Genomic DNA, 27,561 nt, shown 5'->3' with positions numbered 1-27,561 from the left:
TTTGAGGTTTCAGTGATTTTATTTATTTACTTCATAAAAAGACTTTACTACTAAGTACATATACAATCTAAGAATATATAGCATGATTACATTTTATCATTTTTATTTTTACATGTGCAATTTTCCAACAATAGAAATCTTTATTTTGATCAGATAATGAATATTTATGAAAATATTATATTTAAGGCTTGTTTTCCTACATATTTTAAAGGTTAAAATATGTAGGAAAACTATGTTCTTCATCATAAAATAGAAATCACTTTATCATATCTACAGATAAGTCTACAGTCCACAGCAGGCGTTGAGCGATTTCTTCTGGCCGGATGGACTCAGTCTGACCTGAGAATCTGACTGCCGCCTCAGTGTGACATTTTTCTTCACCTCTCTGTGGGAATCAGAAACAAGTCAAAGTGTTGCCATGGTGTGTGAAGGGAAAGCTCAAACTCTCCATCTCTCTGGCCTCCTACCTGGCGAGATGAAGCACTGTCTCCACGACGTTGGTTCCCTCTTTGGCACTCGTCTCGCAGAACAGGGCGCCGTATGCCTGCAAGCAAAGCATCGACATACCTGACTGAAGGCAGTTTATTTAGACACCCGGAGGCTGGGTGTCTGTATACACACGGTTTAATCAGGTGGAATGAACAGCTACACACCTTGGCTAGCTTCTCTCCGTGAATACTGCTCACACAGCTCCCCTCTGGAAGCTGCTCTCTGAGGTCCACCTTGTTTCCAATAACACACATGGGGATTTTCTCCTCTGTTGAATCCTGTATTAAAACAAACAACATTGTTTAATATATTAGGTGGTGTCACTATTTGACTTTTCATGCAACATTTCCACTGTTACCTGAATCTGATCCACCCACTCTCTGACGTTCAGGAAGCTGCTTTCTGAGGTGACGTCGTAGAGGAGCAGGACTCCATGAGCTTTACGGAAATAAGACCTGGCAATACTACGAAACCTACAATCCAAAGAAACGCTGTTTTTACTCTTGTGTATTTTACCATCTTGAGTCATTAAAAGCAACAATTTGAATAGATAACACCATGTTTTTTTCCATTTGTAACTTCCTGATGATACCTCTCCTGCCCTGCTGTGTCCCAGATCTGCAGACTCGTCCTCTCTCCATCTACAAGCATCCTCTTAATTTGAAAATCAACTCCTGAGAACCAAAAAAGCAGTTTTACACATGTGAAATCAAGAATGAGTGTTGGATTACATGTGATGTCATTGCGGTGGCTCTTACCCAGCGTTGTCTGCATGTCTCCCCTGAACTCGTTGAGAGTCAGTCGCAGCAGGAAGCTGGACTTCCCCGCTCCTGCGTCTCCGGCTAACACCAGACGGTACATCGGAGCCGCGCCCACACCTTCTTCTTCTATGTCCGCTCCTATATGCTTCAGAATTACAACACAAGATAACAAGCTTGTCCAATTTAATGTGGAAAATCTCAGGTTTTAGTGATCATTTATAAAGAAAGCAGTAAGCATTTGGTTGGTTGATTGGGAATGTTTATTCTTCACCAAAGTAAGTGGCCTAGAAAAACAAGAACAATTAGCACTAAGCCTGATGATGATTAACTATTTTTGTAAACTTTCCTCTGCCATATTTCTATTTGTTTTTTCAATAAAAAGGCTAATTCTAATTTGTTGGGACTGTTAAACACAGAGGATAGATCACTCTTTTATTAAACCTAGCTTTGTTTTGGGTGTCACGACAAAAACCGCACTGTCAGAAGTGCAGAAAACGTGATATTTTAAACTACATTTATTCTATTTGAAATTGTGATAAAATACAAATCCCTGCATTAACACTAACTGGGAAGGAGGTTATTATGCATCAAAAAGCTGTACCTTTGTAGAAAATGCAGACAAACGTCTTCGTAGTGACGATGTGATAGAGTTTGCTTTGCTGGGAGCTACTGAAACTGTGGCTTCAGATTGCATTTCTGAAATCTGTAACAGAGAAAAGTAAATACTTATTTAAAAGTTGTCACAGTTTACCAGCATAACATGAGCCATTATTTAAATCTGACCTCCATATCAGACGGGACATAGGAGTAACTGTGGTGCACAGTCTCCACGGAGACCCTACTGTCGTCGCTGTCGTAATCGCTGCCCAAGCCCTCAGCCGTGTCCATGGGCAGCGACACTCCACTGTCCAGGTACTTATCCGCCCAGGTGGACACATGAGAGAAAGCCGTTTTGCTGGGATCCGGCTCCGAGCTGCACCAAAGCATCAACACACATGCTGGCTTTAGCTGTGACAATTTAATTCAGAGAGATCAATCGGCAGATCCACAGAACTTTATGTACCTGCTATGGTTGAGTGTGCTCTGTCGGAGGGGCTTCATCCTTCGGGCTGGGATTTCATTTTGGGGAGACAGCTGTTGAGCAGATTAGGAATGTCAGGGAGGAAACTTTTGTAGTGTATAACACTTGAACCAGTGAAAACTATTTATTGTCAGCCTCTATCTGATGTAAAGTCAGTGTATCAGAAAAACAGGACTCACCCTCCTTTTAGCTGCAACCGCCTCACTGGCCAACGCAGAGCGCAGCCCGTCGTTGCTGTCATACAGTTTTTTGTTTGTTGCCCTAATGATGTGTTCAAGAAAATACAACACAGTCACATACATGTACCATTTATTATCAGTTTTACAAAGGATTCTGCTTAGTTTTGGTATACGAAGCCTTCACAACAAGGATGGTTACTACAGTCAGGGTTCATACACTTTTTCACCAATGATTTTCAATGACTTTTCCATGACCTTTACCTAATTTTCCATGACCAAAATAAATTACTCTTTCTCAGCGGTACCACTGAAAATGGTTTATTTTAACATGGAACAGGAAAATAAGGTCTGAAACATGTTGTGCCTATCTAAAAACAAATCAAATAGTTGGCTTACTAGCTTCTACACGCGAAAGCAACTAAAATCTCTCACCAGCAAAATACCTCGACAGTTAAATGCTATTTTACGTTTCATTACTATACGATACAGTATTTATTATCATTATAGTATTACTATTTCAGCGATTAGATAAAATATAAATTATATTTGATGCAACTTTAGTTACATTTCCATGACTTTTCCAAAACTTTGGGAAAAATATTGTTTTCCATAACTTTTCCAGGGCCTGGAATTTTCATTTTGAATTTCCATGACTTTTCCAGGTTTTTAATGACCGTAGGAACCCTGTACAGTATAAACGTTTTATTGGAACTTTTTGGAAAGTGTTGACACCTTCCAAATCCCTGCATTCTTGATTACTGCACACAAAAAAAGCACTACCTAAATGTTCACACTAGACAGCATCATGAAGAGAAGAGCAGACTTACTGGAGAATCTGAATCTGATTGGCATATGACTGGTATTCTATAACCATCCTCTTCAATTCATCCGTTTCTCTGTAAAGAAAAAACACCACATGAACAAGATGTTGTACTGGATGATGGATGGTATATTGTGTAAACTGACGAGTTGAGTCGAGTTTAAAGACACCGCCTCACCTCCCATGTTGAGCTTTCTGGTCTGCGTACATGTTCTTCAGTTTGTCCATCTCTGAGTGCAGGACAGCGATGTTTGTCTGGGCTTGGAGGAGAGAGGCCCGCAGATCCTCGTTTTCCTGTGGGGAGATTTGATGAATAACTGGAACAATTCTACACTACATACATGTGACTCAACTAAAACAATCACAACAGAGAACTCACCTGTGAGAGATGAGTGACCCGTCTGTTCAGCCTGACCACCTCCTCCTTTGAACCGTTGGAATCAGAGTCCTCTAGGCTCTTCAGAATAGACATTTACACAAGAAGGCTGTTAAACAGTTTCAAATATTGATAAGCCAATGTGTTTTTAATAAAACAAAAAAGGATATGAACATTCCCTACTGCAGACCTGTATAATTAATATTGTGCCGCACAGTTATTGCGTTTACATTGTTTTATTTACTCTATGGTGTAGAGACAATAAGAGGGACTTCTTAAATAAAGACCACTGCCAAGCACAATTTTTAACTCACTTTGTAAAAGAAAGCATGTTTACTGTGAAAAATGCTTTTCAATTTGTGCTCTATGGTCAAATAAGACATAGCCAAGTCTTTTTTTAACCTGCCAAATGTTAGTCTTTGTTATTGGCAATCATGTATGAGACAGTGATGTTCCATTTTTACAAATAATATTATTGTAACTAGTGCAAGTTTTTAACATAAAACGAAAAGTGACACTTTAGGTGCAGGGCAAGAATGTAGTTTTATTTTTTAGCACAAACTATGGAATATAGCATGGCCTGCACTAGGGCTGTGCAATTAATCGTATTTTAATCTCGATTACGATTTTGGCTTGCAACGATTACGAAAACAACGTAATCGAAATAAAACAATTATTATTTTTATTTAAAAAAAGAAAAAAAATGTAATAATTTTAATTTTTTTTATTGGTTTTTCAGTTGAATTATACTTAAAGTTCAGGGTAATCAACTGTTAAAAACATACTGTTCACATTTTTTTTTTTTCAATAAATGGATGTTTTCAAAGTAAATGGATAATCGTTTTGAATAATCGTGATATCAATTATTGACCAAAATAATCGTGATTATGATTTTTGCCATCATCGCACAGCCCTAGCCTGCACTGCACCCCTAATTCATCAAAGTGACTCATTCTCTCACAATGGCTGAATAGTCTTTAAAACGTTGCCCTTTGAGAGTTTACCTAAACAATTAGAGAAAGTGTTTACGTGGATGTCTGTTGCAGCAGAAATTGAGCCCTTGATGCATATGCAAAGGTGTAGGGTTTGTTTTTCCCGGTACCCTGGCTTTCCTCTTCTTTTTTATGATCTTAGAGAACATAATCATCATCTTCATCAGTCTACTTCTTCTTACAAGGTAAATGCAGGTTGTGAGAAACGTACCTTTAACAGTCTGGCCACTGTTGCATGAAGGTCTGTGACCTCGTTCTTGTGCTTCCTCTGCAAATTCACCATTACTTCTTCCATTTTCTTATGCTCCTACAAACATGAAACCAAAGAAGTGAAGAGGCGCGGCCAGACTCAGGCCTTGAAGAGAAGCTTTCATCTGCATCACTGAGGCTCTTTGTGGAGAAACCTGTAACCTGCAGCTGTGTGCTACACCACAAATATGCAGGTAGAGAGAAATGTGCTCTCTGCTATAGAAAACTTTTTTCTGCCTATTTCTCAGCTTGCTTTTTATTGCTTAATTGCAGCTGCTTTTACGACAGCCACTTTATCTGATTTGATACATTTCCCTTTCTATAGACATGTAAGTGTAAATCACAGGAGCCATCATCCACTCTAATACTGCAGGTATCATACTTACATTGTCTCGTACTCTCTCCTCTGTTCTGGCAAGCTGCTGCTGAATATCTTCCTCCAGTTCTGTCAGCTGACTGTTGTTCATCTCTTCAGTTCTGTTTGAACAAAAAAGTATGTTCAATTTCGTTGGCAGCCTCACCGCTTCTAAATCAAAGCAGAATCTCCAACAGTGGTCCAAAATTCATTTGAAAATTCTACCTGACTGACTTGAACTTGCTGCCGTTGTGACTGTTCAGTCAGACAACTCACGTGTTTCTTAATATGTTTATTAGAAGCAGCGTATAGTTTGAGTTTGGCGTCTAGGCTCGGGCATCATCACTCCACAGATTTACAAAGAACATTGAGTGATGATTAAATAACTATCCCCCGAGCCTACAGGTGGAAGCTGGGGTGGAAGCTGGGGTGGTGGTGGGGCAGGCAAGCAGCAGCAACATGAAACACAGCAGCAGGAACATGAACGTAGCAATAGCAAGTGAACACAGCAGTGGCAGCAGCAGCATAAGCGAGGCAGAGGCAGGAAGACCTGGCAGCTTAAATAGAGCGGCATGTTTAGGAGAATGTGTTTGGTTGGTTGTAAGAGGGACGAGGTGCGTCACGTGTTAATGTCTGATTGGTGCTCGAGTTGACTGCCTGAACTAGCTCGCAAGCTTCGCCCCATCTGTGCTCTCGTCAGACAACACAATAACATACCAGTGGGGGGGGGGGGGTAATATTTATAAATAATACCCCATGTATAATGGCTTTAGTTTAGTATATTTTTTTGAAAAGGACAATATGTCAAACGTCTATTCATCACAACATAGTGGAAACATAGGTACAATAGATGGGGGTATCTAGTTTGTAAAATGACTAAAATAACAAGGCAGGCAGCACATTTAAGTCTTCCTTCTTCCTTGAATGAGGAATGTCACCTTTCTCATGCCCTGTAGTTACTGAACCACAGAAAGAGCTTAAACAAAAACAGCTTGTACAGAGTTTATTCCCGTGTGTAGGAGTGAAATTCAATAGTGGATTAAAGGTACTATGTGATAGGTCACTAACGTCTTTCTTTAAAACACAACCTATATTTAAAATAATTCTTAAGGTTCTTCAGCTTGAATAGCAGTAACCAAGTGTAAAAAATATTACATTGAAATTATAGTCAAGCATCTTTTTTCTGTGTCAAGGACACTGAAGTGACTTCAGTTCAATTTTCAAAGAAAAAATGTGTTTACTACAGAATTGAGTTTGTACAATGTGTCTTGAAAACGCTGTACAGTATCTAAGAACTTGACTTTGAATACAGTGAGAAACACATTGAAATCTATTTATCCAAAAGGTGGTACATTTTAAATTTGGGAGTTTCGTGGTTACTGCAGAAATATGGCACTACAACATGGCAGGAAGAAGACCCGCTCTATATGTCGATGTATACCAATATATTTATTATTACTATTATATTACATTTCTGCCATACATCCCATGATTACTACACACTAGTCGTTTAAATTAACCAGTTAATCCCAGTTGCTGCAGTGGAGGCAGTGCCTGGGGAATGAATAGTCTCTGTGGTTTACCGCCACAAGAGGGCAGCAGCTCTGAGGTGAAAACTAATCTACAGGAAGTTTTGCTGCATTGAGTACAATTATGATTCAATGAATTATGTGAAACTAAAAGTAAACTGTCCAACAAATTAACTTTTAACCATTTTTGCTCATACAGAAACATTAGCCACATAACACCACGTGTCCATCATCATAAACACCTTTGTAATGTGGCCAATTGTTTAAAAAAGTTTCATAATCATTTTCTTTCCATTTCCCCGGACACATGTTCTGAACTGCACTGACCCCACATTATGCTCACCGCTTCATACTGGTCTCCAGTTGTTCACACTCCAGTCTGTTCTCCAGGTTTAGACTGATCAGGGATTGAATTACTTCCTCATACTGCTGCAGAAGCGTTTTGTTTGCAGAGGAGTGAATGGTCTGGTAAAGATCCGCCAGCTGCTCCCTGAGACTGTGGGAGGAGGACAAACAGTTACTGTCAGCAATAAACGGGGCACTTACATTTCTACCCAAAATGTAGTTTCTATTATCAAATACTAACCAGAATACTTACCAACACCTGCCTTCAGTAAAATGTCAAAATTGTATCTAGAAGCAGCATTTATAGGCCTATTTTAGCAAAATGTAGAATTTAAATATTGTCAACTTTATCAGTAACAACATTTTATAAAACAAAACATATTATCATGTGTGCAACTCCTACACAGTATCACCATTAGCCTCACAGTATTGGGCTCAGCAACAGGTGGATGTACATAAAGCTCAGTAATTCCTTTACAGGCATAATTGTTAGTATATGACCTGAACAGCAGCAGAAAAACATACACTAATAAGCACAGTCTCTTGTCCACATGTATTAAGATCTGCTAAAACAACTGGAGAAAATGTGTCCCTCTCACATATGTTTGACTTGCAGATCTGTTGAATACCATTGTTATGAAAACACTTCCATACAGAAGTAATGCATGTAAGATATGTGGTTGATGATACAGTAGTAAGATGTTATGTTCTAAATACTAACCGTTTATAGTCAAAAGCTGTTCATATGGTTGTCAGAGTGTTTTATCTGTAGTTTTCCTTCTCCATAATGGCCACTTTGAAAGTAAGAATCCCACTTCGCATTTGCCAGTTGGATGCCAGCTATTATGTAACCATTAACATATAAAAAGGTACACCTTTATTCACTTAGTTAATTCAATGTGTATCTTTCAGTGGTGGAAGAAATATACACGTTTTGTTATATTCCATGGAATGCTCTTAACATCCCAATAGCAATGAATATCTTAAGTGCTTTGACAAAAAATCCATAAAAAAAATGTCATCTGAGGAAGCCGTAATACTGTAAAAAGCACAACCAATCATTTTAGCCGGCCCGGCTAAAATAACTGGATGGCCTACCTGCCTGTCAGCCTTCCATCTGTGCACAAACTTATCTCGTGCCCTCATTGGTCATGTGCGCGTTAAGTGCGCAAGTAAAAGTACTGTATTCAAAGTGTTACTCAAGTAAAAGTAAAAAAGTATTGGGATCCAACTATATTTAAAGCACTAAAAGTAAAAGTCCTTGTTATGCAGATTTGCCCATTTCAGAATCATATAACATGCAGTTTGATTATAATTATTGATACCATCATGTGTTTATCAAGATGGTAAAGGTGGAACTAAGGTCATATTTAAGTGTTGATCATATTGTTTATCAATAATTCATGTAACTCAGACCCGGCGCCAGAACAAATCTACAGGGAGGGCATATGACAAAACCGTCATGTGCCGCAGCCTGTATCGGCGCCAGAGATTTTCTTTTGGGGGTGCTGTGGGGTAGCTTGACGTTTCATAGAGGCTGCTCAAACATGTAGGGTTTCCCATTAAGGCACCGGGTGCTACAGTGGAATTTTCTACTGTAACACTCCCCACACGCAAATACACAGTGTACCCGCGACTGTTACAATGAAGGCTCAATAATCAGCTCACGGCATATAGGTGTAAGCAGGGGTAAAGTGCTATTTGTTTTTAGTGGGGGGTGGACCTAACCTCCTCTAGGGGGGTCCGGGGGCATGCTCCCCCGGGAAGATTTTTGTTTTAATATTGAAGTTAAAAGCATCAATCTGGTGCACTTTGAGAGCCAAATTAAGAGATCTATGGATACATCTCTCAACACCCATAGGCAGTGGCGGAGCTGGATTGGCTCTGATTGGCTGTTCACACTACCGCTGCCTGCTGGTAAGGACAGTTATTGCCACTCGTCGACTGAAGTATTAGCGGTGGGTTCGTAGGTGGGCGGCGTAGGTGGGCGGCGTAGGTGGGCGGCGCAGGCGATGTAGTTGATGTAAAAGTCGGGACGCCTTCAGTACGTGTTCTTTGGTCTCAGGTGGGTGTGTAGCGGCCTTAACATGTCTCAACAACTTACAAAGTCAGGCTTTCAACAAGAAAAGAAAGGAGAGAAAGAAAAGAGAGAGGGACTAAAGGGCGACAGTATGTCACCCAGTATTTCAAGAGAAAAGGTGAGTGTGGTCCATGAGTGGTGGAAATTAGTCTGTTAGCTAAAGCGTAGTCCATTGTAAATAATACTTTTTATGTTGTTTTTTTTACTAAGCTGACATTAAGTACTGTTAATATCTATATAGAAAATGCAGAGGTTTTTAATTTCACTGCTCTTTTAGCTGACATTTAACAAATGCAGGTAGATTTTTAGCAGCTATTCAAACTAAATCAGTTGTCCCTCTCCCCCTGGTGCCAGGACCAACAGATCCATCTCTAGGCTCAGCAGCCCTGTCCCCCCATAATGCTGAACCTGAACCAGCTTTTCTCCCAACTGAAGGAGGTGAGCAGCATTGTGTTGAATGCCACTTAACATATCTGAAGGGAGACTGGAATACAATATATATATATATATATAAAAAAAAAAAGCTAACATCTCATTTCAATTATACATTTCAAACACAGTATTTTCCCACATAAGTTATATTTATTTGGATTGATGCATTCGTGTTGAGAATGTTCCATTCAAAAATGTTATTATTAAAAAGGCATTTACACCATAAAAGATGACTATTGAGATCTATTGTCAGGAATGTTAGTCTTATATGTATGGCCAGAGGGCAGGACCTATAAACACATGTACTACCCAATAGCATTGTGAGGCTGAACAAAAGGACCTTTTGACTATGTAAATGTATCTTTTAAAAAAACAAAATATTTACTGACTTTTTTAGGATAGCTTAAAGTAATGTTGTAAAATTACAACCGGGGGCCTTACAGAGTTAAGGGCTATTGTTTATTGTTATTTACTTTAAGATGTTTATTCTTAACCAATAATTGATTTTAAAAACTCTTATTTAAATGATGTGTGTGTGTCTCTGTATTCCTGATGATACACTGAGAGAATGAGCTCATAGGGCTGCTGATCACCATAAGCTAAACAGTCTGTATATTGCACTACATTTGTATAATGTAAGCTTCATTGATACTTTGCCTGTGGGAATACGAAACAAATAGTTAGATATACTGAATATTATTTGATCTATTCCACCACTAGCTTAATCCAAAAATAATGTAGAGGTGTGTTGTAGTAGGTGCCTTAAATAACCCCTTATTTTATAGTGAGATGTATTTTTATGTTCATATAATAGTGATTTCAATGCCACCCCAAAATCACTGGTTCCATCCTGGCCACCCCACTGAAAATGTCCATGGCTCCGCCACTGCCCTAGGAAACAGAACTGTAAAGCGATTTTCTTTTTCTTTATGGATATTTTACAAATCTGTTTTTCATGTATTACTCTTATTACTATCTGACATCACATACATCGGAGCCTTAAAGTTCACAGTTTATTTATAATTTAAAAACATTTTTTTTTTTTTTTTAATTATTTTAAAATAAAATTATAAATAAAATAAAACGTGTTTATTGGGAGGGCAGGAATGTCAAATGGGAGGGCCTGGCCCTCCCAAGGCGCCGGATCTGCTACAGGTAGGCCTACTTCATAAATGAAGTGGAGCGTGAGTACAATATTTAACTCTGAATTGTAGTTGGGTCGAAGTACTAAAGTAGTATGCAATTAAAATACTCAAGTAAAGTACCTCAGAAGTGTACTTAAGTACCGTACTTGAGTAAATGTACATGTTACTTTACACCACTGGTATATGTTGTGTATGTGTGGCTTATGAGTTACAAGGCGCTTCCGACTTGATAACTTTGAAATAAACTATGTTTAAGTTAAAGGAAAGAGGGAAAACGTCCAGCAACAGGTTCCAGAGCAGTAAATGACACATCATTAGCCGCTGGCTACCAAATCCTAAAGGTAAACAGGAGCGGTCAGCCGGATGTGAGTTTACCTTTCGGGGAGAAGAGACTCCGCATCAACACTGCCGACAAACTCTTCCCTCGGACACGCTTGGTTTTGGAACGACCCAGCGCCAAAAGACGCCAGATCCAGAGTCTCAGAAACCTCTTGAAACCTGGAGGAAAACATGCTGTAGTCGATGTATCCGTCCTGGTCCCCACCGAACTTGTCGAACAAAGTTTGGATCTCAGTTTGGGACACGTTCAGCTCCCGGCAGACAACCGTGAAGTCCTCGTACTCTATCTTACCGGATTTGTTCACATCACAAGCAGAAAATAACCTATGAAGGCTGGGTGGGTCCATATTTAAATTGATAAAACACATACAAAGTATACAAATAGTTAAAATTAAACCCGGCTTCTTCCCACACGGACTCACTTCGGCTGCGTGCCAACACAATAAAAGCCTCCGTTAAATGTCGGAGGATCCTCTTATTGGTCCAATCTAAGTGTAGGCGGGTATTCCGAATAAAAGCACCCTGTGTGCCTCTTCCTACCTGGATTCTATCAGGTTTCTGCAGAAATATTATTTATTGGGCTTAATCCTGCTGTATGCCTGCTGTGTGGAGTAACTCTGTAATACAATAGAAACACAACACATACGCAAGTGCGTGTCTCTATTTACCTTTAAGGTGTGTGAATGAGAGTGTTATCAGAGATACTCCTCTTTGTTCCCTTTCCGTCTGAAGAATGTTTCTGACGCCACCCTAAGAGACTGAATCAGCAAAAAAAGACTATTAAAACTATGATTAAAACCTACAAAATGTTAACATTGTGGCAATATTCTTTTTTAATATTGTAAATGGACATTTCTGCTCCATACTACCTCTTTTGAATCAGCATAACTTTCCACTTTGAATATTGTATGTCATATTGTGTTACATTTTACTGTACTCATTTTCCTACACAACTATATTTTGTGTAAATATTGTCTTTATTTTTCATGTCTTACAATAGTCTTAGCTTTTAAAGTTTGTAATATATTTGTATTGGTACATACATATATATATATATACATATATATATATATATATATATATATATACTATATTCTTCTTGCTGTGCCTTTGTGTACACCACTTATAGCCTACCAAAGCAAATTCCTTGTATGTGTAAACCTACAAGTTAATACATCTGATTCTTTATATATGTAGATTAATCAAACTGATTCATCTGCATAAATAATGAGGAAATGTCATAGGGCCATATAATCCTGAGCCATTCAAATAAGAAAGTATCCATTTGAGCTTTATTTGAAAAATTAAAATAAAGTGCTTTTTATATACAATACAAAAAAGAAAAAAAAACAGTAGTGATGTATGATACAAAAAATACAATTCACAATATTTTTACATTGGCAGCTGAATTTACAAAACCATTTTACATAAAAACTCTTTTTACTTACATGTTGACAAGAGTCTGAGCCACTTGTACTCTCACTAATAGAAGGCCACACTATAGTGGTTCATTAGGAGAAAGCAGACAACTATACTTTCACTGTGGCATTTATAGTTTAGGCTTGTATTCAAATAAAAGCATGTTCAGTACCTGCACATATTTCACTAAATCACAGCCACTTTATATTTGTTCTGATGACAGACACTTCACCGAAAGCTGCCATTTCTTTGTCTTTAATAACAGTCAAAGCACAAATCTTTCATACTGCATGATTGATTATAGCCGACCAGTCTTTAAAATCCACTTAGAGTTATATCTGCAGTGCCATTTACAAGAAATGTAACATAATACTAATACCTACCTATAATTCAGTATTTTTTAAATCAGCCAGTGGTTATTCATGTGCTACAGTTTTAGAATAAAAATGTAGTCCCTGACTAAAGTTGAAGCCACTGTGAAATAAAAAACAAACAAACCTCATGACAGTATTAAATCACATGTATTCAATGTTTTATCTCTTTTTTCTGATCATGGCCAGTCCTGTCACACCTACAGTGTAGCATTTGACTCACAGCACTACTACCTGGTTAGTTTATTATCCCAAGAGGCACGTCTCTTGATTATTGTCTCAGAAGGCATTATCCGTTTCAGATTTGTTATCAAATCCATAACCTGCATTGTACTAAGGCTTTTCAACATCATGTGCAAATCCTCTGCATTTTGACTCGAGCAGTATGCCTTCCTGCATTTTGTGGAATTTTAATTTTGCTGCCCGCATTACAACACTAGAGCCAAACTCAAGTATCATATTGTATAAAAATGCTTTCAAGTTTTTCCGACATCTAGCTCACAAATTTGGTGGATCATATGGATTATAATTCATTATTTTGGATTAAGAAAATGGCTAATCAAGATAATTAAAAAGTACAATTCTACTAGGTGAAAATGAAAATGATTACTTTTATGTTTGCCTTTTAAACCATTTAAGCAAGCAGAGGGAGATTTCTTCCATTCATTAAATTCCATAAATGAATATGTGTATCAACTTGAGGCTATACAGATGTGTGTTATTTAAATCAGATTATGAATAGTTGTGATATTTAAATATGCTTTATTATTTCCCTTTAAGAATAGTGATAGATATTTGTAATATTAAAGAATGTCTATGAACATGTTCTCTCTTTCTTTAATAAAAAACATTTGACCAATCTTCTGCACTAAAATACACAAAAATGGCTAAAATCTCTTGCATACTTAGAGTTAGTGTGATGATGTGAGTGTGTGCCTGGGTGGGTGTGTGTGTTTGCAGTGCCACTGATCCTAAAGTAATGAACAGCGGCAACACCTTTGTGCTTACTCAGTCTCGAGGTGAGGTTTTCTTGGTGTTTCCCTCACTTCACATTATTTGCTTTGCATAGACTGCCTATCTCATGAACAGCATGAAAATACCTGGAATGAGATTTTTCCCTTTTTCACATTTGGTGAAAGAACCCCCTGCTGAAAGTCGAGCTTCCACAGAGGAATATTTGTATCCACTAATAATACAATACTTTACAATAAGAGCATAATGTGTCTTTATTTATGACTATATAATATTAATGTTTTTGGTGTGAAGTGATTGAGGTGGTAAGAGTGTCTACAATATTTCTATGAGGTGATTCCTTGTTTGTGTTTTCTTTCAGTTTTATATAAAATGGTGCTTTTTATCAAACTTTTCAGTCTATTAGTAAAACTCTCTTTTAATGTTTTCTCATTTTCTGTTATATTCAAGCCTTAAACAAGGAGTATACTTCTGTGAATGCACACTGACTTATTTATCTTTTTTCTTGCCTGCTACTGTATAGTTGGTGTATACTCTGGTGTGTGTTTACCTTGCTACGGTACAGTACATAGTGCATAGCCTCTGCAAAAGGTAGGCTTTTACCAAATGAGAATGAAAATATAACAGCAAAACTGTTAGCTGTTTGTTAGTGGGAACATTTCTGAATATCTCTGTACCTTCAAAGCATTACCAGTAGATAATCTGGACGGACTGTGGCAATGCTATGAAATCTAATCTGAATTATACTTGTGACGCCTCCGCCATGCTTATTACATTCCTGTGAGCTGTTTGTGAAAGCGTCAAAATCCTAAAGGCAAAATAGAACTTCTTCAGTGTGCTTCAAATGCACTTCAATAGGGGGAGTGACAGGAAAATCAAATGAACGTGGACCACAGGGACAGAACGGAAAAAAAAAGTGCAAAATCTGTGTAATGAAAAGTCTCTCCACGAAGAGTCCGATGATCCTCAGTTTCCCCTCGTACAGGGTTGTGTCTCTCTCAGCAAGTGCACTCTTTTCCTTAAGGTTTAAAATGAGTCTCTCCACACATCATGAAGCCCGCCTCACACTATAGAGTCTTTAATCTCAGAGCCCAGTCTGACTCGTGGTCGTGGGCAAGTTGGAGAAATCTCTACGTGGCTTTCTTTCAAGTTCAGAGGCCTCTTCTCTGACTCTGAGAAGCTCTTGCTGTTGTCGGGCGACGAGCACTCGTGCGGAGGAGTGCTGCAGATGTAGTTGTCATTGAGGGTCTGGTAGCCCTTGTGATCTGACGCTGACGGTGTGACTGCGTTTCCGTTTAGCGGCAAGTTCTCCGCCGGTTTCCCCACTATCCTGGGCTTCTTCTGCTGCAAGTTAGGGCACTCTCCCTCCTTGAGTATGGACTTCATGTGGTCGCGGTTCCTGTAGACGACAAACAGAGAGAAGACCACCAGGGAGAAGGCCAGGAGGGCACACACTACTATCAACTCATTCCAGTAGGTCTTGGTGTTGATCTGCGGGGAGTGGGCCTGTTCTGGCGGGATGATAAACTCCTGTGAGACCTGCGGCGTACGTGAGTGGCTTTTCAGGGTGGTGCTCTCCAGCTTGGCCTCGCCCCTCACACAGTAGTTTGCCAGCAACTGTCTGAAGCCTTCCTCCACTGACCAGCACTCGTAGGTTTCCTGCTTGTCAGCCTGAGCTACCACTACCAGCCCCCCCTCTGGGCTGGGGTAATGGAAGTGACCTGAGCTCTCACTGAACTCCCACTTCCTTTCAGCCAAATTAGAGCGCAGCTTGCAAGGGAGTACTTTGAACGTGTTGGCTGGGATAATGATCACCTGGCATGAAGACATTTCTGTGGGAAGGCACAGCAGAGACATAGATAGAGTCAGACATGGCATGTAATAAGCTGTACCGCCTTATTTTGAGCAGGATTCAGAATAATAAGTGTTTGACGCAATGAACACATTTGTAATCACGACTTAAATTGCAAGGCATAACAGAACAAATCCAGTGCACAGTGCTGCTCTGTAAATCTTTGACAGAGAAAAGGAGTTCACTTACTTGTAGGTGGAGGTTTAGCAGACCTTGGGCTTGGCGATGCCTTGTCGCAAATAGCTGATGTATCTGCATCGTCTATATCCTGCTGCCAGGCACTAAAACACATATATTTTTCATGAGAAACCATCCAAGAAGAAATAGATTGTCTTAAATTAATAAAAGTGTTTGTCAGATTATTGTGCAGAGGGGATGCATACCTGCTTGGTGGAGCCTGTCTAACATCTACACACTGCTTCCCGTTCCAGGCACAGTAAGGATCCCTGGAGAGGATGCACTCCCCACAACTCTGATAATTAGTGCAGTTAGCTACTGGGACCTCCACCAGTTCAGAGAAAGAGGAAACATAAAGCTGACCCTGTGGAGAAGAGATGACGAAGCAGGGAAGTCCCCAAATACAGATGGGTTACTAATTTCATCCAGACTCTTGCTTGTTTAATAGTTGCACAACGTAAAAGTTATTTATTTGCTTTAATGTGCTAATCCAAGCACAGAAACAAAGACAAGTCATGATTCAAGAAGTTCACAATTACAGCTGTTAAACGCCCAGCTGTTTGCAGATCCCCTGAGAGACATGCATGTAATTAGCTGAGCATGAGGTCTTCTTTAGGCTGTGACTCTTAGTGACAAATGGAATATTTAAACAGCCAATAAATGCATTTACAGAGCATGTTTTCAGTTCACACAGTGAGAAAGCTATGTGAAACAAACCGGTCTTATTTATTCTTCTCTCATCACTCCACTATACCTTTTCAGTGTCCAGCTCTATGTGTTGCACTGGTTGGGAATCACGGAAGAGCGTCATCTCCTCAATGATGTGCATCTTGTTTTTGACATTAATGGCTTTGTGAATCCTCCCATCATCTAAAAGACACAGAATCACTTGCAATTAGATCAACACATTACACAGAATGCTACAAAAGGGTAGATGAGTTAGTTTGTGTGCAGGAAACCATTACCTGTGCCAATGAAGAGCACATTATATGCCTTTTTGGCTGCCTGGACTCGATGGACAGCGATCTGCGTGTAGCGAACGTTACGTTTCAGCAGGAGAGGCTGACTTCGGATCACGCTGTCCATCAGGAAATGATCTTTGACAAAATTCAGCACCTTGTCTGGCATGTGCAGCGACGACGAGATGCCCTGTTCTCTGGCAGCATTTGTAATACACTGTGGAGGAAAAATCGCGAGTCATTTAAAAACATTCACACACATACTGTAGGATAATGTCTGACACATAACGCAGGGGCTTCAATGTTTCATTTGCTTGGATTTTTGTATTGAATCAACTCTGATGAGCTTGCCAGGAAATGAAAGTGGCAGTCATTTGAAAATAATAAGGTGAGAGGTGAACAAGCTCAACTGATATCTGCTTGAGCCTTAATCGTCAGTAACACTCAAGGACGTGACTGGTGAGCAGACAGTCACGTATGAAACTCGTTCATGCAGCTGACATGGATGTTTCTAACTGTTTCTCCAGCAGAGGGCAGCAGGTGGTTACTCACCACTCCAGGCCGAGGCTCAGGGACCGGATGATTGTAAGTGTACCACTGTTGAGTCTCTCGGTTGACTTCACGGTATCGCCCGTTGAAAGCCTTATCCACCTGGTCCATAGTGAAGGCACACACTGCAGAGCTTCCTGAAGCACCTTTATACCTGAGAAGACATCACATTGGATTTAGAGGTTGGACTTAAAAGTTGTGCAATGGGTACATCAGTAGCTGTGTCTTTATATACGTGTATGCAAACTCTGTATATGTACGCAAGACACGTGTTAACATGTTAATGTGCATTTTTAATATGCAGTATGTATGATTTTTATACTCTACAGAACTTCAGGACAGAGTTCAGAACAAATTATTTAGAACACTTTCATCACCTCCTATGAAAGTTACCCCTCTATTATCTTGCATTTGCACTTTTGGTTTTAATCATTTATAGTATACCTCAGATAAAGACACATTTTATTCCTCACGTGCCATATTTGTTCAACATATCTGACAGTATAACAACATTCATTTTGTGATGTGTTGCAGTGAAAGTTGGAGCTCACCACTGAGAGGTGAAGACTCCATAAAACACAGTGTTCTTCCAGTCGTCGGGGCTGGGTGTCAGCACAAACATGTCTTGGATTATGTTGAAGGGGAACCCATCATCAGGCAGCGAGCAGAGCAGCTGAGCCTTCAGGAAGGTCGTCCATTTCTTCTGCAGAACCCTCTCGCCTCCCATGTCGCCCTGCAACACAGATATTGCAGGGATGGAGCAGTTTAACATGTGGGCAGTAGAGGGTGCAATAATATAAGATTGACATCTGTCTGAGCTGAGGCGGTTGACAATGCTTCAGGAATAACGGTTTGATGCACAGCTGTGATTTGATGGGATGTGACAGGCTTGTAAAAGGCATGAAATAATGATGTGCACCGTATGGCATGTTGCCATGGGAAACCTCACATACCATAACATACGGTATATTGTATGATATATTATGTTAGGAAAACAATTCTGTCATCTACCTTCTCCATGACTAAAAACAGAAACAGAAAGAAAGCGCTGTGTCCAAAGGTGAAGCACTTTGAATTGAGGTAATTGGAAACGTTAACCTCATGTAGTAAAACCATAATGAGCTCAATCACTTGTGCCTGTTACACAGATACACCCTGGGGCAGCAGGCTTTTAGGTCATGAAAACAATATACATCATCACAACTGGCTTTGACAAGAAAACAACAAAAAAAAACACTTGGGGCTTTGAGGAGGGCAAATGCTTTTAAATGAAAAGAAAAAAGAGGCTTTGCTCCCCGTCAATCCTTCTTCACTAACACTACGGCTCTGATGCAATGCCTTTGGCAATAGCCTTCATAGTGATGTGTTGCATAGGACCTCCTTGACATACAGAGTCATTTGGCTACATCTTTTACCCTCAACGTGAAAGTGATTTAAAGTATGTGATGTATGGCGGTATATTCCACAAGGAGTGTTGGGTCTCAGGACACTAACCAGGGGCTGTACTGATTTTTACAAAAAAGACCTGACATTTAAAAGGAGGATAATAATCATACTGTCTATTTTACATTCAGTTCATAGTCAAAATTATTCCAGTTTTCTCCCAGGCTTAGATCTACAGTAACAAGATTAAAGTTGGCTGCCGGAAGAAAAAGCAGTTTTAAAAAATGTGCAGAGGACCAAAGAGAAATACGAAATGGTCTAAAATACATAAGACCCTCTAACATGAAGCTTCAATTGATTCCACTTAAGTATTACATTAATCAGACTAAAAGGCAGCGCTGGATGGGGAAATGACACATGACCAATACTGAGCTTCTGAAGCAATTACTCTTTGCAGTAAGCCAGGCAGATGATTAGCAACATACAGTATATTCTCTTTCTGCCGAAACCTCGTTTCATAATGTAATGCCACTCTGTGCTTAAACTGACTTCTGAATAATTTAACTAAATGCATCCCATTTATGAATCCCTTGTTAAAAGCATCCCTTGTTCAAAAGGCCGTTTAAAACGCATGAACATGGCAGGCAGTAATGGCTTCTTTCTGGGAACTGTATAATCCGGCTAACTGAGAACATGCTTTGTTTTGTTTGCTCCGGGCAAAACATTGTTTATCATTCCATAGTTAGCCTCTATGAAGTGGAACCTGTGTACTAAACACCTGAATAAACAACAAAGAGCGGACTGCTGTAGACACAATACGTCAAACAAGGGACTAGGGAGAAAGGGATTGGATTTAAAGCAACTGTTTATTTGAACAGGAATCCCTGTATGGTATTACAGGAACTGACACTATCTATATTAAAATATTTGAACCTCATTTTGTTCAGGAAGCACACTCCCAAAAATAAACATGTTAATTACCTCCTAACTAAAAACGAAGCATGAGTCAATATTTATATAACTGCGTTTTTAATTGGATGTATAGAAAAACTGAGAGTATAATTTCATAAATATTTGGAAACGTAACCCTTAGGCAGTCCCGACTGAACCATGTCTGTGATTCACGGCTGGGCTTTCTATTATAAATGAATATAAAAACTATATTGGATCTCTACATCTGAGTACAAAACAAATAACTGAAACATTATCAGTTTACAAAAAAACAACAGGTCTTTAGAGACTCAAACTGTTTTTCTATGAGAAAATGTCAAAGTCTCAGTGAATATTTGTCATTCTTGTACCTCGATAAACATGATTAGAAAGACAGCAGTCTGATCTGGAGAACGGGTTTGCAAAGTTAATGATGTTTACAGAAATGAGAAGACCCTCAAAGATGTTAACACATGCTGTGTGAGGTCTGTATCTCATTTTAAAAGCCCTGGGTTTAAGTATTTCAGCAGGTGATAATCCACTTCTGTGCATGGATCTTGTGCTACAGTTATCCAAAATACATTTCGACTTGGCTACAGAGTCCTGTCTGAACACAACTATTTGGCTGAAACGTGATAAGATTTAAGGGAGGAGAGGATCTGGAGAAATAGAACAAACAGGGAAACATGCAGGAGGAATGTTTTTCTGTAACAAGAGATCCTGCGTCACTGCAGAGAAAGACTGTAAGCTACACTCATCATAGTCAGGCTGTAAGAAGCTTTCAGAAGGATCCTGCTGTGTGCTTCTGTATAGGAGCATGTACTGTCTATAAACACACATGAAATGCACAAACACACAAACAAACCCTCTCCCTGGTCTGATAGATCCCTATAGTAATGTGAGGGGGTGTCAGGATGTATTGCTAAAGGGGGAAAAGGCCCCTTTAGATGGACTATCTCCCTTCAAGCATCACTCACCTTACACACGCGAGCGATGCGTGACACAATGGTGTTGTCAAAGAAATCAAACTCCTTTCCTGCTTCACTGAAGAAGAAGTAAATCTTATCGTCGTCGCCCACGAGGTTGCCCTTGGGCAGGCTCTCCTGTATGTAGGCAGAGCCAACAAAGGCCGGGTCTGAAAGAAAAACGACGCAAGTCAACCTACAGTAGATGACATTCAGGCGTCTAGGGACGGACGTTCTTATTTCCTCTGACATCAAAACACTAAATGGAAAATTCAATTGCGACAAGGACACTTTTCATCTGTATAATCTCGAATGGTGTCAAATACTATTCGCATGCAGCATATCTGGCATGAACAGTTTGAGAATGTCTTTTATCTTATACAAGATATGATATCAAATGATATATTTCTTTATTAAATGACAATTGAATGAAAAGTATTGCCTTCCAATTGTACCTTGAAGCCAGTTGAGTGAGTTTTCTGTTTTCAGAGCAGTTCCTTGGCTTAGACTCTTGTAAATGATGGGTTCATTTCCTTGGAAATTACTGACTGTTCCGGCATACAGCTCCCCATCTGCAACGCAATGAAGAAGACCAGAATAATCACAGTGTTTACCACAAGGGAATGGGCTTCTGCGTCACACACAGTAATGAAATCCAGAGGTTTTACCCCAATTTGTCCATATTAGGCACCTGTATCTATTTACAATACTGATTCTCACAGTGGTTTCAGTAAATCTAACAATTAAAACAAAACATTCAAAAAAATACTCATTCTATCAACATTCTTGGACCTACCAGCCATGATGGCAGTGGACTTGTATTCAGGGTTAAATGGACAACGGCTTCTTCCATCTTCTGTCACAATCTCACCGGTATCACTTGTGACAAGGGAGAAGTCTGCAGAGTTCTGGGGAGCAGACACACATCACATGACTCTTAGTTGAACAGTAGAGCCGTAACCTGCTCTGACAGTGACCGCTGCCCGTCCTCACCGTCCTGAAGTGAGGAGGAGCGCCGTCAGTCTTTGGGCAAAGTTGAAGCGCAGGTCATGCCTGTGTGTTTGTTATGGATAGTTCTAAAAGTCTTTGAAAGATTTGTAGAAAAGGATTGCAAACGGGGTCCATTCTTATATAATCTGATTACATGCATTGAATATTTCCCTTCGGCACAGGAGATAATAAAATAATGTACAGACATTATATTGTGTCTCAGCCAGACTGCTAAGTGTGCTGAGAGACAGGAAGCAGCATGCATCAGAGTTTAGATGCTCTTCCTCTAGAATTTAATAAACAAAAACCCACAAAGGCACCAGGGTAATCAACTTTTGTGGAAAAACACAACATCTAGAAAAACTGTGAATGACACAGCTTTTGAGATCCTCAACACATGCAGCAGTTGCACAAAGAGAGTCACTGCAACAGTGACTGATCACACAAACACTTACTATGTAAGCACATGTGGGGCTGAAGGCGTATGTTCCACACACGTACAGATGAGTGCTGTTCATTTGTAGTAAGATCTTGATGTAGTTGAAGCAATCCGTCTGTTTAGGAAAAGATTTGGGAACATTTTCATTAAAAAATGTGTAATTGTCTTTACAGCATACAACATACTTTAACAATCAGGCTGTATTCTCTGCCATAAACCAAGCTGATTAGACACTTTCTCCAAAACAGGTTGTATTTTAATCCCGTCATTCAAAATGTATCTTATTTCCTGTCTAAAGACACATATTAAAGGTGGGGTAGGTAAGTTTGAGAAACCGGCTCGAGATACACTTTTTGTTATATTCCATGGAATGCTCTTAACATCCCGATAGCAATGAATATCTTAAGTGCTTTGACAAAAAATCCATTAAAAAATGTCATCTGTGGAAGCCGTAGTACTGTAAAAAGCACGACCAATCATTTTAGCCGGCCCGGCTATAATAACTGGATGGCCTACCTGCCTGTCAGCCTTCCATCTGTGCACAAACTTATCTCGTGCCCTCATTGGTCATGTGCGCGTTTGTGTGTGTTGGAGGAGGGGCTCTATAAGGAAGTGGCAGATTTTCTCCGGTTGTGTATTTTCAAATTCTAGCGATCTCGAGCCGGTTTCTCCAAACTTACCTACTGTACCCCACCTTTAAGTAATTAAGATAAACATGACAACAAATGATCTGCAGACTGCAACACAGTACAGGAATTAAGTTTGAAAAACTAGTGTGTTGGTACCACAAAAACTTTTATTAAATAAATAATGTGCTACCTCTTAAAATATATATCATCAGAAATGTACGAGGTTCTGGTCCGTGTGTTTGCATATTAAAGTGGTAGTGGAGTAAGATAACAAAGAAAGATGGTTATATAGGAAGTTTGTTTGAAAGGAAGGGAAAAATCCATAATTGTAGAATGGAAAGTTTTCACTTGACAGGAAATGTCCAGGGCTGTGCCCTCAGCCTGTTTCCAAAGTGCCCTGCAACAATGATCAACTTGAGAACCTGCAGTCATGTAAATACAGTTTGAGTCCAGAGTTACGCTACTTGAGCTTTTACACCAACACTTGCCTGCAGGTCTTTGCCTTTGAAACTGCACTCGTCTCGCTTCCTCTCTGGAGTTTTCCACGTGAGCTGTGGGAGAGAAGCACAGTGAGACTCATCCTGAGGTATAATTCATGGAGCAGGTCATATTCACATTGGACTTTTGGGATCTAATCATACTCATATAACCATATTCGTATTGTACCCCTGGGATCTTATTATAACTCCATTCATATTGATACAATATACTGTGTATACTGTATATTAATCTACAGTTTACAATAGCTTGGCTCTTACATTTCTTTGTAGCTTGTCTGCACTGATATCCGTGAGGTTGAGAGCAAAGAGAATCTCCCGAGCGCCGACATATAGCGTGTTGTCTTCTTTACTGAGGAGGATGGAGGTATAGTTGAATACTCCCGCAACTGAAAAGCTTCTGGTTGTCCTCTCCTTCGCATCTGGACAAAAACAGACAGACATAAGGTTTAGTTCATGAATCACCCACGATAAGTTCTTGCAGAGAGGAAATGCAAAAAATAATCATTTTGATGTTTTGAGTGCGGTCATAAAATGTAATGCACACCAAATGATTTAGATATTCTGAATTAATTAGACACATTATCACCATGTGACAAATGATGAAAATTGAAAATGACACAGCTCGAAGACATATTATGTGGTTTATTGTTTATGAAATGGTTTGACGAGTTTGGATTGGAATAAAGATAAACCCAATAAACGTCTTCCCATCATCTACCTATTCAGAAACCTTTTCAGCACCTTTCTCTGGCCTTCATCAGACATTACGCAGTACAGAGCTGACAGTAAACAAGAACATTGGGATGGACGTACAACTAAGGTCCCAGTCGAACTTGAATAAAGGATGTTGCAAGTGCACAGCCAACTTGCCAGACCTCCAAACAACAAGGATGCTCCAGAAACCTAATTTCTGTTGAATATAAACACTGAGGTCATTTCAGTTTGTTTCATTACTCACACTGTTACTGGACTTTGACTTTGGAGAGCAATATACCTCCAACAGGCAATCTACCGCACAGCTAAGGATCTGGGTCTCATGCAGAATGCAATATACCCCACAAATCAAATCCAGATGCCTGTGATCCCGTGTGTGTGTGTGTGTGTGTGCAACATTAAGTTCTAACTCCTGTCAGCTCCTCATTAGAAAGAGACAAATAGGATAGAACATGAAAAGAAATCTCCCAACATTTCAGTACAGTAAGTAAATGATTTGCTCTGACCACATTAACGCTGCAGCCAAGGGTTAAATCATCCACCCTCCTAATCACTGCTTTAAAGGCCCATGTGTATCTCAGAGTTGCAGCAGCCTGAGGCTCTCACTGCTGGCCCAGCCTGAACAACTTGCCTTAATTGCGTGCCAGCATAAACAGAAGCAGCAAGCTGATGGAAACTTAAAGCCACTGAAGCTCTATTACAGGAGCTTGAAAATAACAGACCTACATTACTGTTATTGAGGAAGGTCTGCTAATATTTGTTATTTTTAATGATTTGATTCGATTTGTATAGAGGAACGTTGTCTTTTATATATTATTTACTGTTTACTAAGAGAAGGTACACAAATGGCTGAGATGGGGTGCAAGCTGAACAATTTGTTTTTATTAAAGAAAAAGGAAGAAGAAAAAGAGCGCAAGGCTTTCCCCAGAGATCATAATATTTTCTTGACACCTGCTCTGGGTTGGAATAAAAAACAACAAACCCCTCCCAAATATTTTTGAAAAGACTGCTCAACTCTTTTAATTGTATCATATTTAATGATAATGAAAGTACACATCCTTTACGATAGTAGAAAGAAGATACCCCGATTTATACCACAATATGTTATTGGAACAATAGAGCCTAACATAACAAAAATAATAAAAGAAAAATCCCTTACTTGCTTTTCCAAACAAAATCAGAACCAGCTTACCTTCAGCAAAAAGAAAAACACACACTACCCTCTCCTGTTTCCAACTTCCCCCAAATCATTTTTTGTAAAGCCCCTCATAAAACTAAATATACATAAAACTCGCTGTTCTTCCAAACTGCAAGTCAACAAAAACATATCACATTATTGCATAAAGGCAAAGTAAGTTTGACTTTTGTAAGAAGAATATTCACTTTTAAAGACTCAAAAGATCCTCAGGCTTGGCAGATTCACACTGGATTACAACAACCATGCTGGTGGTAACTTCAATTATGGCACTTCCCGGCATAAAACTAGTCCAGATAGAGTAAGGTGTCATTAAATGGACCTGGTAATAAGCACATTATGTGGTCTGTACCCTGTAGTACGTGTGACCTGGTGTAACCTCAGCAGGGAGGAACAGGAGGCTGAGACTTCCGCTCCCTCGGGAAAACATCATGTTAATAGCAGTCCATCACCTTGGCAACAGAGAGCCAAAGTGTAGTTAAATCAGTCTGTAAAACCACAAGAGGCTCTGCTCTAGGTACTGTACATGGACCCACTCTCGCTCCTTCTCACCATCATCACAGGATAAATGGAGAGATGGTAGCGCTCCCCCCCTCCCCTTTTTGCTTCCCCACTGAGTCTTCAGAACTTTAAAGGTGATTTACAGAGAGAGAGAGACACAGACCAAAGCCTGAACCAAAACAAAAGCTTTGGGGGGTTTTCTCAGGGGTGGATATCTACACAAATGTTCTCCGGAGATGATCACCACCGTCATACTTAGCGACCACAGGTGATGAAGAAAAACAACAAGGCCCCTAATTGAGTATCATTTAATGTGCTGTTTACACGGGAACAAAACGGGTTGTATCCGCTACTTTTCTCTTTCGTATAGCCCGTTCGTTCACACGAGGCCGTAACGGTACCGCGGAAACGGACCCCTAAAACGATAACGGGTCCCAAGGTGGATAGATCTGCGGATGGAACGCTCTGGGGGGCCAAACAGCTCCGTGTGTACGTCCTATACGATCATTTTCCTGACAACGATGAAGCCATAGCCCCACCTCTCCCCACCTCTGCTGCTCACTGCTGTAGCATGGTCAGTAGCTACTGCTACTGACCATGCTACAGATGTTAGTGCAAAATGTACAGCTCCTCTACCACAACCATCAGCAACAAGTGGACATGGAGAACTACATGAACTACATGTTGCTAAATCCACCGCGGAGAATAAACAGAAGGGCAACCAGGCAACCATGGCAACCATGCTCTGGGGTCTTCTTTGCTGCTTTTGGTGTATTTTGTGGCGGCAGCAGCGCCACTTACAGGCCCGGCATATGTACTACAGCGTCTCCAGCGGGTCAAGCGGTCTCGTGTGAAGGGACACGTTTATTGAGCCGTATCCGTGTGAACGGAATACTTTTTTGATATTGATATCCCGTGTAAATGGGGCCTAAGAGATCAGGAAGACTTTTGCAACCACACAAAGCTTTCCATTCACAATTTCAGGAAAACATGAATCTTATCTCATTAAATACTTATTGGTTTACAATGCGTTATTCCTCCGAGGGGCAGGTTATTGTCAAATAGTATATTTAACATATTTGCCTGTGTTCTTTATCAATAAAAAGGTATGCTTAAACAATGAACTGATCAGGCTTGAAATGACAAATTGCAGCAAGTGGTTTAAAGCTGCTCTAATCAATATGTTATAGCTTCGGTTTAATGTGATTAAGGAAGAAGCCTTCAGTAAGCCTGTCCTACTCATGTTGGAGATACCATGAGAATTCATTATGGGTTTAGAACAGGCTGACTGGCTCCTTCAACTTTTAACAATATTAACTTTTGACTCAACTACGAGGTAATTCATGGCATTAATACAGCATTGTATGGTGACTTGGAACATACCAGTAAGAGATGATCTCTAAAGGCAGTTATCAAGAACATATGTCAAACATACACTTGATTCACTGGGGAATTTTTCAGAAACTGAATTTGTAGACACTCTGAATACATAAGCTTAAAGCAATGGAAGCAACACAGTCCCGAGACCACAAACCCCAGATAGAATAACTGCTAGAGTTCGAACAGCGTGCAGACTGTAAACGATAGAACATCACAACCTAATGAGTGTATCCTTGGTGAACTTCTTCTACCCTCCTCTCCACCAATGCCACAGTCTCTGAAGAAACCCTGCTATTGTTGTTTGACTGTCTGAGGTTGATTCCTTAGGGGCCAATTCATGACAATGCAGACCTAGAAATGTTGTGGTGTTTCAGAAACAAGCGGAACCAGACAGGACGGTTCAGAGGAAGCACTTAAGAGAGGAGGAACAGCTGGTATCTGCTGCAGCCACAGAGACAGGCTGT

General features: G+C 39.8%; 2 protein-coding genes across 2 annotated transcripts in view; both read right to left on the bottom strand.

The window, feature by feature from the left end:
- Nucleotides 1-93: 93 nt before the first annotated feature.
- zgc:162879 (ras and EF-hand domain-containing protein) lies at nt 94-11,770 on the bottom strand. Its single transcript, XM_034141356.1, has 17 exons — nt 11,209-11,770; nt 7,175-7,327; nt 5,334-5,424; nt 4,910-5,005; nt 3,710-3,787; nt 3,509-3,624; nt 3,338-3,406; nt 2,511-2,592; nt 2,314-2,384; nt 2,034-2,223; nt 1,852-1,953; nt 1,248-1,395; nt 1,082-1,163; nt 848-962; nt 654-767; nt 468-544; nt 94-385 (listed from the first exon to the last, which is right to left on the bottom strand). The coding sequence occupies exons 1-17, from the start codon at nt 11,538-11,540 to the stop codon at nt 283-285; spliced, it is 2,019 nt and encodes a 672-aa protein (XP_033997247.1). The 5' UTR covers nt 11,541-11,770; the 3' UTR covers nt 94-282.
- Nucleotides 11,771-12,446: 676 nt separating this feature from the next.
- sema4ba (sema domain, immunoglobulin domain (Ig), transmembrane domain (TM) and short cytoplasmic domain, (semaphorin) 4Ba) overlaps nt 12,447-27,561 on the bottom strand; it is a 40,983-nt gene continuing 25,868 nt past the window's right edge. The window contains exons 3-15 of the mRNA XM_034141689.1: nt 23,566-23,726; nt 23,296-23,358; nt 22,195-22,293; nt 21,546-21,657; nt 21,205-21,321; nt 20,762-20,919; nt 18,023-18,204; nt 17,475-17,625; nt 16,929-17,139; nt 16,718-16,833; nt 16,170-16,327; nt 15,976-16,067; nt 12,447-15,766 (exon numbers count right to left, since the gene is read on the bottom strand). Of these exons, the coding sequence (XP_033997580.1) occupies nt 14,997-15,766; nt 15,976-16,067; nt 16,170-16,327; nt 16,718-16,833; nt 16,929-17,139; nt 17,475-17,625; nt 18,023-18,204; nt 20,762-20,919; nt 21,205-21,321; nt 21,546-21,657; nt 22,195-22,293; nt 23,296-23,358; nt 23,566-23,726 (2,390 nt within the window). The 3' untranslated portion in view covers nt 12,447-14,996. The remainder of the gene's footprint in view (nt 15,767-15,975; nt 16,068-16,169; nt 16,328-16,717; nt 16,834-16,928; nt 17,140-17,474; nt 17,626-18,022; nt 18,205-20,761; nt 20,920-21,204; nt 21,322-21,545; nt 21,658-22,194; nt 22,294-23,295; nt 23,359-23,565; nt 23,727-27,561) is intronic.

The sequence above is a fragment of the Trematomus bernacchii genome, unplaced genomic scaffold, assembly GCF_902827165.1.
Source record: "Trematomus bernacchii unplaced genomic scaffold, fTreBer1.1, whole genome shotgun sequence".
NCBI classification, from domain to species: domain Eukaryota; kingdom Metazoa; phylum Chordata; class Actinopteri; order Perciformes; family Nototheniidae; genus Trematomus; species Trematomus bernacchii.
This window is presented reverse-complemented; position numbering and strand designations above follow the sequence as displayed.